Raw genomic sequence first — 12,740 nt, forward strand, 5'->3', positions numbered from 1 at the left:
CAGCACAACAGTATTGCATTATATTATCACACCACAACTTGTTCAGCCAGCTCAGTGAAAAAAGATAAAAGGACGCCCTCTAGTCTCTTCCCCAGGTCTTTTTTTTTTGCCAGTGGAGGGTGGGGAGGGAATATACTAGGAATACTTTCTTCCTCCCCATTAGTTCCTGCTCCCATTTTTTTTTTTTTTTTTACCAGGAGTCCTTGTTCCCTCAGTTCCATTATTTCTTACAGTAATTTTTTGACCTCAGAAATTCTTGCATCAGGACTTTGGAGTAAAGGGATTCTCCAGGGTCTCCCGGGGCCAGGTCTCCAGGTGTATATTGATGTATTTCTCAAATACCTTGTCTGAGGGGTGGGGGAGTAGAGACAAGGTTACAGCAGTTTTATTTAAGTAAAACTGGTAGAGGTATCTCAAATTTCCTGGGAGGAGAGAGAAGGCTTCCAGGACACTGCCCTTGGCATCATATTCACCCCATTTCCCTCCAGATTTTAGAATTTGGGTCAGAGCCTCTAGAACTTGTGTGTAAGAGAAATTCAGAAAGTATAATCTCCAGGGCTGTCTTAATGTGCAGGGATGAGATACTGCTTTTTTGTGATCTTTTCATTAAAAGCTTGGTTGAAAATGGAAAAAAGAAAAGAAAAAGATAAGAGGTTCAGGATGAAAGGCAGTTTGTTCACCATGGAATGGGAATTTAAGGGGGCAAGATGGAAAGGGTGAACAGGGCAGACCTAAGACATAAATGAAGTTGGCTTGAGGGGGATAAGATGAAAGAACATGAGGTAGGAGCAGGGGACAGAAGTAAAAAGAGAAATAAAGAAATAAATCAGGGAAGATGGCTGAAGACAGTGCACATAGCTTTGGGAGAGAAAATAGATAGTTGAATTGTGAAGGAAAGAAGAATTTGTAGTGATTCAAGATAGAAACCTCACATTGAAGTTGGCAAAGTTGTTGTACATACAGTCTTTCAGTGATCTTCCTAACAACCCAACAAAGTTGCTAACTCATACATTATCATCTTTTTACTGAAGAAGAAACCAAGACTAAGCTTGTTCATTATCCCAGTAAGCATTAGATATAGAATTTGAAACCCTATCTCTCAATTAACAACATCAACAACTAGCATTATGCAGTTTTGCAAAGCACTTTTCATCTTCCCTGATTTATTTCTTTATTTCACATTCTGCAGAGCAAAGCAGTATTATTATCCCTATTTGAAAGATGAAGAACTGAGGCAGGCAGTGGTCTTACCCAGTGTCTGGCAATTAGAAAGGGTCAGAGGCTGGATTGGAACTTGGGTCTTCCTAACTCTGGGTCCAGTGGTCTACTACATCCCTAACTCTAGATCATGAATCCTGTCTACCCTTTGCCTCTCTGTGAAGCTGGTGTCTGAGTGGGAGGGGCCCGTATCTGGGACTCTTCTATAACCAGAGGTCCTTAATTAAGTTTCTTTCTTTCTTTTTTTTTTGTTTTTTTTGCAAGGCAAATGGGGTTAAGTGGCTCGCCCAAGGCCACACATCTAGGTAATTATTAAGTGTCTGAGGCTGGATTTGAACTCAGGTACTCCTGACTCTAGGGCCAGTGCTCTATCCACTGTGCTACCTAGCCACCCCAAGAGTTTCTTTGTATCACAATTGCTTTATAAACTCAAAAAACATGGCTGTGGGAAGTTATAATCTTTCAACAATTCATGATATGCATATTCTCAAAATTCATTCAACAAAAGACATGGGGCACAAAGAGACAGTGGAACAATCCTACTGAGAAATTTATGCAATATGCACAAATTTGAGAAAAATATGCAGTAATTGGTACAGTGAGTCAATAGTAGAGGCAGTTGGCTTTCTTAGCTTTTTTTTTTTTGTTTTTAGGATTTTGCAAGGCAAATGAGGTTAAGTGGCTTGCCCAAGGCACTGTGCCCAAGGCCACACAGCTATTAAGTGTCTGAGGTCACATTTGAACTCAGGTCCTCCAGACTCCAGGGCCAGTGCTCTATCCACTGCACCACCTAGCTGCCCCGGCTTTCTTAGTTTTAAGGGAAATACCTATACCCTTTTTCTCATTGTCTATATAAGGTAGAGAATATTTGTTGGATAGACACAGACAGATCTTTACATAAAACTATCAATAGAATGGGTAAGAAATACCCTAAATAGTACACTGGGGATAAGAGGATTTGGTAGACACTACTTACCTTCTCTTCTGAGGAAATAGTAAGCTTGTCACTGGATATTAAGCTGCAAACTTGTTCTATGCCCAGATTAAGGAATTCCTCACTAAGTACCACATCCGAAAAATGCTGTTCTGTTTGGGAGTTAAAAAGAAACAACCTATTAACACCAACATTTAATTATCACACGTTTCAGATGGTTTAAAATCACATGGTCTGTGTGGCATAATTTCATGTGTAATGACTAAACCAAAAAATTACATTTCCCTTATGCAAGATATTATGAAACAAAATGTGTGGGGAACTGGCCTTGTACTTAAGAGATTTGCCAGTAGTGTTTTAGGGTAAAGTTAAAAAAGAAAACTGGCTTCAATGCTCTTTCTTCCCCTGCCAGGTATTTCTACTGACTGTCCTTCATTCATGGAATGATCCCCTCCTCAGAACTATCTCCTGGTTTCCCTGGCTTCTTTCAAGTCCTTCTCCACACAGGAAGCCTTTCCCAATCTCCTCTGCTTTTAAAGTCGGCTGATATTATACCCCAATTTATCCTATTTATAGGATATTATCCTATTTACAGTCTACTTGTACATTATTGTTTGGATGTGATTTCCTTGTCTTTCTTGGTAACCCCCACACTTAGGACAAGGTGTGTCACATTAATCAATGCTTACCGACCCATTGGACTCTTCTATTCTGCATTTTGTGAAAGCAACATATCCTTAATACAATGAGGTCTAAGAAGTTAGAGCTTTAAAGGGGGTGAGATATTTAAAAAAGAACTTGTGTGTGAGAGAAATTCAGTGTTCAAAGAACATCAGTGATCCACACTCACTTTAACTTTATTGTCTTTGAGGGCATTAACTACAGAAGAATTCTACACCTTAGATAGAAAGAGTTCAGGTCTAAAGACATAAAAACAACTGTTGGCTTTACCAGAAAGTACACAGGTCAAACCCCAATTCCCCAATTTCCACTGTGAACAGTGGAAACATTTCATGATAATTTGGGGATCTTTAAATGATTTACCAGTAGTTCCTAACTGGTCCATGCTAATACGAGTGTTCAAAAGTCAGAGTATTTACAGATCTATTGAAAAAAAAGGAATTTTCTTCTCTAATACCTTCCAATGGGTGTGATAATATGCCATAATAAAAATAACTATATGGCTGGCTTTTACACAATCATCAATGAACTGCTTTTGACATATGAACTCCAGAAACATTAAAAATCAAGTCAGATTTACAAGAGTGTATGATGATGATGATAACAGTCATCAACCATAAATGTTTAAGAATTTCAAACTCTCTGGCAGGATTCAAACCCAGGACTTCTTTGCTCCAAGTTCAGCCATCTTCCCATTATACCCATGATGCCACAGTGAGTGCATGCACATAATTCAATCTTTATTCAAATAATCAGAGCCTTTAAAGGCAAATTTTCACTCACTTCCCATTTGAGGGATGCCTCACATTCCTAGAGGCTTGACCCTTAAAGCAATTTTACCATGAGTAAAAACTGAATGTGCACATATAGTCCAGTAAAAATTTTTACTTTGGCCACCTTTCAGAGGTTCTCTCTTTCCTGTTACATCTATCACAACACACCTTCCCAATTCTGCCTCCCTAGTCTGCTTTGAAGCACATATACCTCCTATCATATTGTCTGATCTGCTGCTTTTGCCACATCTTTTCTATATTCTTTCTGTATAAAAAAAATTAATTCATGATAAACAGAGAATACATGTAAATAGATGACTATTTGCATATACAAAGTATGTATTTGTGTATAAAAAACACTGTTGTATCTAAATGTGAATTTAATTTTCTAGAGTTATGTAGTTATGACCATTCAATTCAGAATGCATTTCCTCCCCCTGTTTTACTGCAAAATTTTATCAGCTCATTCCCCTTTAGTTCCAGGCTTAGAAGGGAATTGGAAGGAATAAAAGCCAAGACTATAAAGTGGATGGTACTGAAATGAGAGCTACATCATAAGTATCTTAATCAAATAAAATCTCTACATCTATGTGTATCTCAAATGATCTCTTTTAAATTAATATTATGTGTAGGGAGGAAGGATCTAACCTGTGATTTCATCAGTAAAGGGAGTTTCAAGTAATGAAATTCTTTTCGCCAATGTGCTGATCAATATTATTCCCCAAGAGACCTACATCTTACACTCTCAGAGAACTGCATAATTGGAAGGTTAATTGACCTGTCTACAGTTAGCTAAAATGTCAGAGGTATTGAAACTTGCCACATTTATTTATTTGTTTGTTTGTTTATTTGCTTATTTATTTGTTTGTGCAAGGCAATGGGATTAAGTGACTTGCCCAAGATCACACAAGCTAAGTAAATATTAAGTGTCTGAGGCCAGATTTGAACTTAGGTCCTTCTGACTCCAGGCCTGGCATTCTATCCACTGTCCCTTGCAGCACTTTTAAAAAAGGGAATTTATCAGTTACTCCACAGGGAAAATCTTTGGATGTGTTCCTGTATTTTAATCATATAATTTAAGTCATTTACCATAAAAAAAACCTGCCTCTTCTAAACATACCATAAATAAATAAATAAATGACAGATTCTATTAAAATTTTCCATTTCTAAATGAAGCAATTAGTAATATTTTGGCCCTAATTACCCTTAAGGTTCAAACTTCATGACTTGGTGGCAAGCTACTTATTCTTTTAAAAAAAAATCAGATTAATCTTGACATTTCTTGGCTCTAAGGCTCAAATCCTCTTCCCTTGAATTTCTAGTTTGCTGAATAGTTACTGAAAACATATTTTGCTGAGGAGCTAGTTCATGAGAACTTCGTGGGAAGAAAAGCTAAGAGGTTGGAGTCAGCCCATCTGTTGTTTTACTTAATGCGGATGTAATTTAACATTTGCCTCTATAAACCTGCTGCAAGATTCTCCTCTCCCATTAATAAATACTATACTAACAAAAAATGCTATGCTAAGAGAAAAAAAGTAATCATAAAGGATTCACTTCCTTTTCTCCTTTTCCTTCAAGGCACAAATTTGAGAATTCTTTTGCCTGTACACTCTAATTCATCTTTTAACTGATCTCCCTGTTTCTGGTTTCTTCCTTTTACAATTCACCTTTCATAAGGCTACCGAAATCATGTCCCAACGCCCATGTCAGTCTGGGTCTGACGTACGATATCAATGTTTGTGAAATTCCTGTATAGAAAGGGGTCCCTGACATCCTTCTGGGCCCTGAGAAATTCCTTAGAAATATAACTTTGGCTAGGCACCTTTAGGTCTGAAGATAGTCTGATAGGACCCTAGGGGTCATGTATATACCATAAAATTGTCTAAAGATTTACAAAGCACCCTTGTTAGCCTAATTATCTTGCTGTATCTATTAAATTCCAGGACTGCCTCTCCCTCCCCCAGATGCAGCTGGAACCATAAGATAGTAAATTCCTGACTCCATCCATCTCAGACAATCATTACACAAAGACCCTGATCCCTTCTTACCCCTATCTATATGGAAGCCTATGTTTATGTATGTACATGTCAAGATAATATATCTAACTGCTGTCTTTGCTTTTCTGTATTTTGCTTGCTCTCAGTAACCCCCCCCCACCAAAAAAAACCCCACTATAAAAACCCTATCCCCTGAACACTTAAGGTACTGTCTGATTTGGGTACTCAATCCCCCAGACAGTCCCCGGGAATATTAAAGGTCTCCAACCGTATCAAATTCTGGTCTCTGTCTCGCTCTTTGGGTACAACAGGTCACTCCTCTGCTCAAAAACTTCCAATTTCTCCCTATTGACTATAGAAAAGACATCAACTCCTTAGTCTGGGTTTTAAAATCCCCAGGAATCTGGCTTCAATCAACCTTATGTTCACTGTTCTCCTTACTGTACCATTCTAACCAAATTAGCTTCTCCCGAAATCTTGTTTGTGCTATATCCATAACTTCATAAGGGCCCCCACCCATCCCTAGAACACACTACTCTCATGGCTGATCCTTCCCTGCCTTCACTCAAGGTCCAGGTCAGGTACCCAATCAATGAACTGAAAAGGGAAGAGGCAGCAAACTGCAGCCAGTACTCTGTACTCTGAAGCACTCCTGAGTGTGACCAACCAGGTTAACGTGTAACTGGGGAAATTTTAACAAAATAAATTAAATACAACAGAACAAAAATAATGTCAACATGAGGCTTTCTAAATCAAAATGAAGCCATTAGGGACACTATGGTTTAGTGGCTGTGTTTCTATTTGAATCTGCCATCACTGATCTGGGATTGAGCCAATCCTACTTCTGATGGGGATGGGAGCTTCAACCAGCTCTGTTTCTGACAAGATTCACAGGCAGCCCGGTGACCGTCCTGTTTCCAAGGGTTCACTACAATGTTGCCAGACTTAGGATGAACTTAGATCACTGTAGTTCAGAATTCTCAAGCTGAAGTATCCATCAACCTCATCCCCTGTAGAAGGGTGCACCACCATGTCAGTTAATAAAAATAGAAAAAATGTGAACAGAAAAATTAACAGTAGACATAAGAAAAGTTAAACCTTGTCTATTGTTTGCACATACACACACATACACACACACATACAAACACACACGAAAGTCTATTATTTAATATACTGTAGAGATACTAACAACAATAACAAAAATGGCTACACTTAGAAAATGCTTTTAAGTTTTAATATGGTATACATACATTCACTATAGTTAGTCCCAGTATAGAATATAAATTCATTGAGGGCAAAGATTATTTTTTTTTATTCTGCCTGGCACTTGGTAGGTTCTGAGCAAATTGCTTATAAATTGATTTTTGAGGTCCTTTAGATATTTTATCTTCCTTATCCTCAAAACAAGATGTACTAAGTTACTTATATCTCAATATTAATATTTGAGAAATAGAGAGATGACTATAGTAGACTTTTCTAGATATGAGCTATTTCTTGACTCTGAGTAGTGATGCATTGATTGTGACATTCCACCTCAGGAGAATTCATGTGGAATACGAGTTAGGGAAATATATTTCATTCAGTATTAAAAATTAACATAGCAGTTTTTTGGTATATTCCTGACAGCCTAATGAGAAAAATACATATAATATTATCATGATAAAAATAATATCGAATATATTATGCTGTATAATAGAATATTTGTAATATAAACTATTTATCATAAATGAGGAAAAATTCTAAAATGACACAGTAAATCCTTTCCCAGACTACATCAGAATTCTCTACTAACTGCCACACCTGAATTTTTTCATGTCAATGAAGAAAAGGCTCAACTTCCAATAAACTCTTAACAAGAAATCAAAGGAAATCCTATGATATCAAAGACCTTGCAAATTAAAATATGGCAAAGTAGCTCAGCTTCTCAGCCCCAGAATTGCCAGACTCTGGAAAAGTCAGGAAGATGCTTCTTAGGGTTGGACCTGAAAACTCATTACCTTCCCCAGTTGGAACAATGTTCAGCACATTTAGAATGGGAAGAGATAAGAGGAAAAGAGTATAAAAATAGACAGTTCCTCTAACAGGTATCACTCAGAAGGTCAGCATGAATTCAGCCAAGAAGTGTTTTATTAAAGCATTCATTCATTTAATATGCTTCATTAAAAGCATATTCAAAGGGTAGTCAATGAACATGGACACAAGAGGGGATGGTGGGTGGGGAGGGGGAATAAAGAAGGGAGGGAGAGAAAGAGAAGGGAGAGAGGAGAGGGAAGAAAAGAGAAGAGAGATAGAGACAAGACAGATGAGACAGAAACAGAGAGAGATGGCATCTACTTTTTTTTGAAATGCATAAAGCTATTTCCCTGAATGATAACAACATTGTTAACAGCCACTGCTTCAGCTCCTTTTTTTATAAATCTGAGGGCAGTTTTAAAAATTATTGTGTGATTATTTTGACAAGCATATTCTCTTTATAGATAGAAGATGGCTTTAAAATTTCAAAAAAGAGGGAAGATCACAGGTTCAGACCAAGGAGGCAAAGTAAACACTTTTGGGCACATTTCCCCCCTATTCCCCCTCACCCCCCACCAAGAATATGCAGTTCAATTAGAAAAAAATCTGGTGTCACATCTTCCAAATGATTGCATTAAAAAAAAAACATTGCTGGGTTTGATTCAGGTCTGAATTTAGGGTCAGATGTGTTAGAGGATTGTGATTCAAATTCTAATTTTGCCACTTATGCTATTTCTGAGAGCAAAGACAAGGGTGGGTCTCAATTATCCTTATCTATAAAATTAGTATGTTGGGATGGATGATAGGATTTTAGGTCTAGATTTATGTTTCTATAACCTTGGAAAGTGAAGAAAATCAATATACTTTAAAATCTATTAAATGAAAAAGAAAAATAAACAAAAGAAAAAACCCAAATCTATTAAATGAAAAACAAGTATGATTTAATATTACTATATTATGATTTAAAGCATTTTTATAGCTAACATTACCTGAGATTTAGGAATTGGTACATTAGACAATATATAGTAAGTACCTACTGGATACAGGAGAATGCTAAAATTATAATATGTATAAAACCAGGATTCTAACCCCAAGGAATTTACAAAGAAAAAAACAAACCATCATTTAAGGCAACAGCCGATGACTGTGACAAAAATGCTATGAGAATTTGGGAGAAGGTAAGAACATTTCTTGCTGATCTAATGAAGGGAAGACCTTATGCAAGAGGTAGGTCTTAAAGGTTAATTAGGCTGCTGCCTTTCAGTCATTTCAATCATGACTAACTCTTTGTGAACCCATTGGGAATTTCTTGACAAAGACACGAATGGTTTGCCATATCTTTTTCCAGCTCATTTTACAGATGAGCAAACTAAGACAAAAAGAGTCAAGTGAGTTGCCCAGGATCTCACAGCTAGGAAGTGTCTTAGGTTGGATTTGAATGCAGGTCTTTCTGAATCCAGACCCTGTCCACTGTGCCATCTAATTGTCTTTAGTGGGCTAACAGTAGATAAAGACAGTGGTTGTTAGTCCTTTGTTCTTGAAGAGGATCAATGTCATCATGAAGGTGATGGCTTGACTTGTGTGTGAATTGGATTTCAGTGAGGCAGAGAAACACAAGGTCATATGCCTCACTCTGCTCCAGAGTTGTCAAAGTCCAGTAACAACATATAGGTCAGGACAACCAGCAATGGTCCCAAAGATAGAAGGAAAGATTACTGGGCAAAAGGGTTGATAAGGAGTGGGGGTTGGAAAACCAAAGTAATACTTGACAATAGCATTACATATAAAAGTATATCATATTGTATATGCCTTATATGTAGTATAGAGAACTACATATTTATAATATAGTACATAAAATTATACAGTGTATACTTTCACATAATATATTAAGGGACAGTAAATAAAAGTGGTAGTCACAAAAGTAATCTAGCTTGGCAGGGTAAGAGGAAGTAAAGAGAGATAAAATGAATAAGGTGAGAGCAGAATATGAACAACTATGAATAACAATGTAAGGGATTTAACTTGATTTAGTCACTGAAGGTTTTTACCTGGAAGAATGAATAGCACTATCACAATATGGCTTGATAAAGATTGATCTGTCCAGTGGATATGAGGATACAATGACAGGGCAAACTTGGATGGATCTTGTGTTCTTCTACCTTCTTCACCAGAAAGGCTATAACTGATAACTCCCTGGATTTTTCAGGATGTATAAGAAGCCATATTTGCTACATGAAGGCAGGGGTAGAGGCTGGAAAGGTTCAGATGACAACTTTTGGGAAGGACAGAGAGGAAAGGGGACTTGGGTTTATTTCACAAGGGGTTGTGGTTGGTGGGAAGTATCCAGACATAGGAAGAAGGAAAAGAAAGGGGGCACTGGTGCAAAAGCTGGGGAAAAGGACTCCTTGAGGCACTTCCTCCATTGGATCTTCCAATGCCCAACTGTAATATTGGTTTAACAGTGTCAGAATGAAATTCCTCTCAGGCATGATAGTCCTTGGTGTTAAGTAGTTCTTCAAGAGAAGAGAGTTGAGGAGGGAGAGGGTAAACAAGGGTGAATTCATAAGAAATAAAGGGAAGGGACAAGTGGAGAACTTATCTTAATGAATCAGTAATAGATTGTTAGGAGTTTATTTTCTTCTTTGTCATTATATTAACATCTTGAAATCAAACCACTTCTGACTTGATTATCAGTATTTGCTTTCTGGGTCTTTTTGAGGCTGAGTCTCCCTATCTCACCTAAATGGAAAGACTCATGAGTCAATCTTACTATTGACTGGTAAAGGAGTTTTGACCTACTATGCTTCTAACTCCCAGGGGCTTACCATATTGATAGGGGACAGGATTTAGTGCAAACATCCAATTGATTTTAGATGACTTAACTCAGAACTTCTGAACTCAAACAATCCAATAAGTCAGGTTTAAAGGTGTGTGCCACCATTTTTGATGATTATGACCCTAGTAGGGGAAAAGATATAGCCTATTTAGCAGAAGTTTATCATAGAATGGAAGGAGATCCTTGGTTGTTGAAAGCCAGCCTAGCTTCTAAAATGCTAGAAATGCTTTCAGTATAAGTCCCAGCAACAGCTTATATTTGCCATCCCAGGTCTAACTAAATACAGATCAGCTCAACAAGAATTCTTTGACCATGTAACCCATGTAATAGTGAAAAACTCTAAATGTTCCTCTGTTTCAGAGGGATAACAAATGTCCTTTTGATGCTTCTGTAGAGACAATGGTGGAGTGATAGGAAAAGGGGGCACATCGCTCTAAGAAGTGCAGTTTTACAACTATCTGACATCAACTTAATTGCCCATATTTCAAATGTGACATCTTCAGTGACCAACAAAATGACACACTACTACTGCCTACAGGGAAGGTGAACATGCACAGGTGAAGCAGCAAAGACCCTCAGAAGACCCAGGAAGCAGCAGGTGCCAGGTTGGTCAAGCTATCAGCTCCCTTCAGATCCCAATGGAGAGATAGGGAGAGAAGGAATAAGCAAGTATGAAATGACTGTCATGAGTTCTCAACAAATATCGTGTCAATTGATCCACACAACTTTGAGGAGGAGGTGATATTAATATCCCATTTTACAGTTGAGGAAATTGAGACAAATAGAGGTTCAAAACTTGTTCAAAGTCACACATCTATGAAGTGTCTGAGGCCACTTAAGGTCTTCTTGACTCTAGGCCCAGCACTCTATCTACTGCGCCATCTCATTGCGGGACAGTCTAATACTATGAATCCAATAGCTTTGGGAGCAGTCCCGTTCCCAGCCCAGACCCTGGTAGACTTACTGATGAGGATGACGCTGTAGAGAAAACACCCAGTTTCCTCACCACCACCAAAAGCAAAAGCTTATTAACTAACCCGGAGCCCTGGAGATGAGTAATCCCCAAGACCACCAGTCCTGCTTCTGGTCCAGTGCTGGCTAGGACATCATTCAGAAAATATGGCCCAATGACTGCTTCAGTGGTGGCCTGTAGCTACAGCTTATGAACACTATCCAAGTCAAATGGTTTAACAAAAGAGATGGCTATGTGTTTATCAGTGGAAATGACATTCATGGGACCATCCCATCTGAACTGAAGGGCTGAAACCTTTGCATTGTCCCCCCTTAGAAGGTCAGCCCTTGAAAGTAGAGACTGTATTTCCTACTGGTATCCCTAGTTCTTATTACGGTGCTTTGCTTGCAGTAAGCACTTACTCCAAGCTTTTGCATTTCTTTATTTATACCTGAAAAGCTGAACGACATCCATAGGACCATCTTTATATGAATTAAAACATAAAAGTAAAAGTTGCAGCTAAATAGAAAGTCAGTTCATGATTTCTTGTAGATAAGAATAAGGAGTTGGCTTCATCATGTATGAGTCCAAGAGCAACAATAGCATTTCACAAAATGACTCGTGAAGACACCTTGCAGTTCTCATGATCACTATTGACAATGCAGTGCAATGGAAACTTATTGAGGGTCAAAAGAGACCCGGATATAATTCAGTCTCTAATATTTACCAGCTATATAGCCATAGACAAGTTTTCATGAGCCTCTGTTTTCATATCTTTAAAACTGGAGTAATACTCATGGCATCAACCTTGTGTTGTTATGAATATTAAATGAATTAATGGATGTATTTAATAAAGTACTCAGAATTTATTCAGTTGTGTCTGAATCTCTGGTATCCCATTTGGGATTTACTTGGCAAAGATACTGCAGTGGTTTGCTATTTCTTTCTCCAGCTCATTTTACAGATGAGGAAACTCAGGCAACAAAGTGACTTGCCCAGAGTCACACAGCTAGGCAGTGTCTCAGGCTGACACTATCTATTATGTCACCTAGTTGTCCTACACTAAAATTATTTCATTAACTACTTCAGTAACAAATAACTTGATTTAATATGCAGACTATTAAAAAGTGAAGGCTCGATTTTTTAAATAAAGGTATTGCTTAAGACTAGAGCAAAAAAATCAGTATTTCTCCAGAACTCTGGATGCATTCTAATTCTGGTGACAAATTATTTTTTATTTACTCCAGTAAATCTGAAGTGAAAAAAACACAAGAAAATACAACAAGAAAATCTAATTATTTCCTGAAGAGGGGAAATAAAGAAGATAGTTATGATG

General features: G+C 37.7%; 1 protein-coding gene across 4 annotated transcripts in view; it reads right to left on the reverse strand.

Moving 5' to 3' along the window:
• The window catches only part of KLHL2 (kelch like family member 2), a 142,272-nt gene that overhangs the window by 42,379 nt on the left and 87,153 nt on the right, over window positions 1-12,740 (reverse strand). For all 4 annotated transcript variants that reach the window (XM_074229013.1, XM_074229010.1, XM_074229011.1 and 1 more), the window contains one exon: window positions 2,195-2,304. In XM_074229013.1, the coding sequence (XP_074085114.1) occupies window positions 2,195-2,304 (110 nt within the window). The remainder of the gene's footprint in view (window positions 1-2,194; window positions 2,305-12,740) is intronic.

This window comes from Macrotis lagotis, chromosome 3, assembly GCF_037893015.1.
Source record: "Macrotis lagotis isolate mMagLag1 chromosome 3, bilby.v1.9.chrom.fasta, whole genome shotgun sequence".
NCBI classification, from domain to species: Eukaryota; Metazoa; Chordata; class Mammalia; order Peramelemorphia; family Peramelidae; genus Macrotis; species Macrotis lagotis.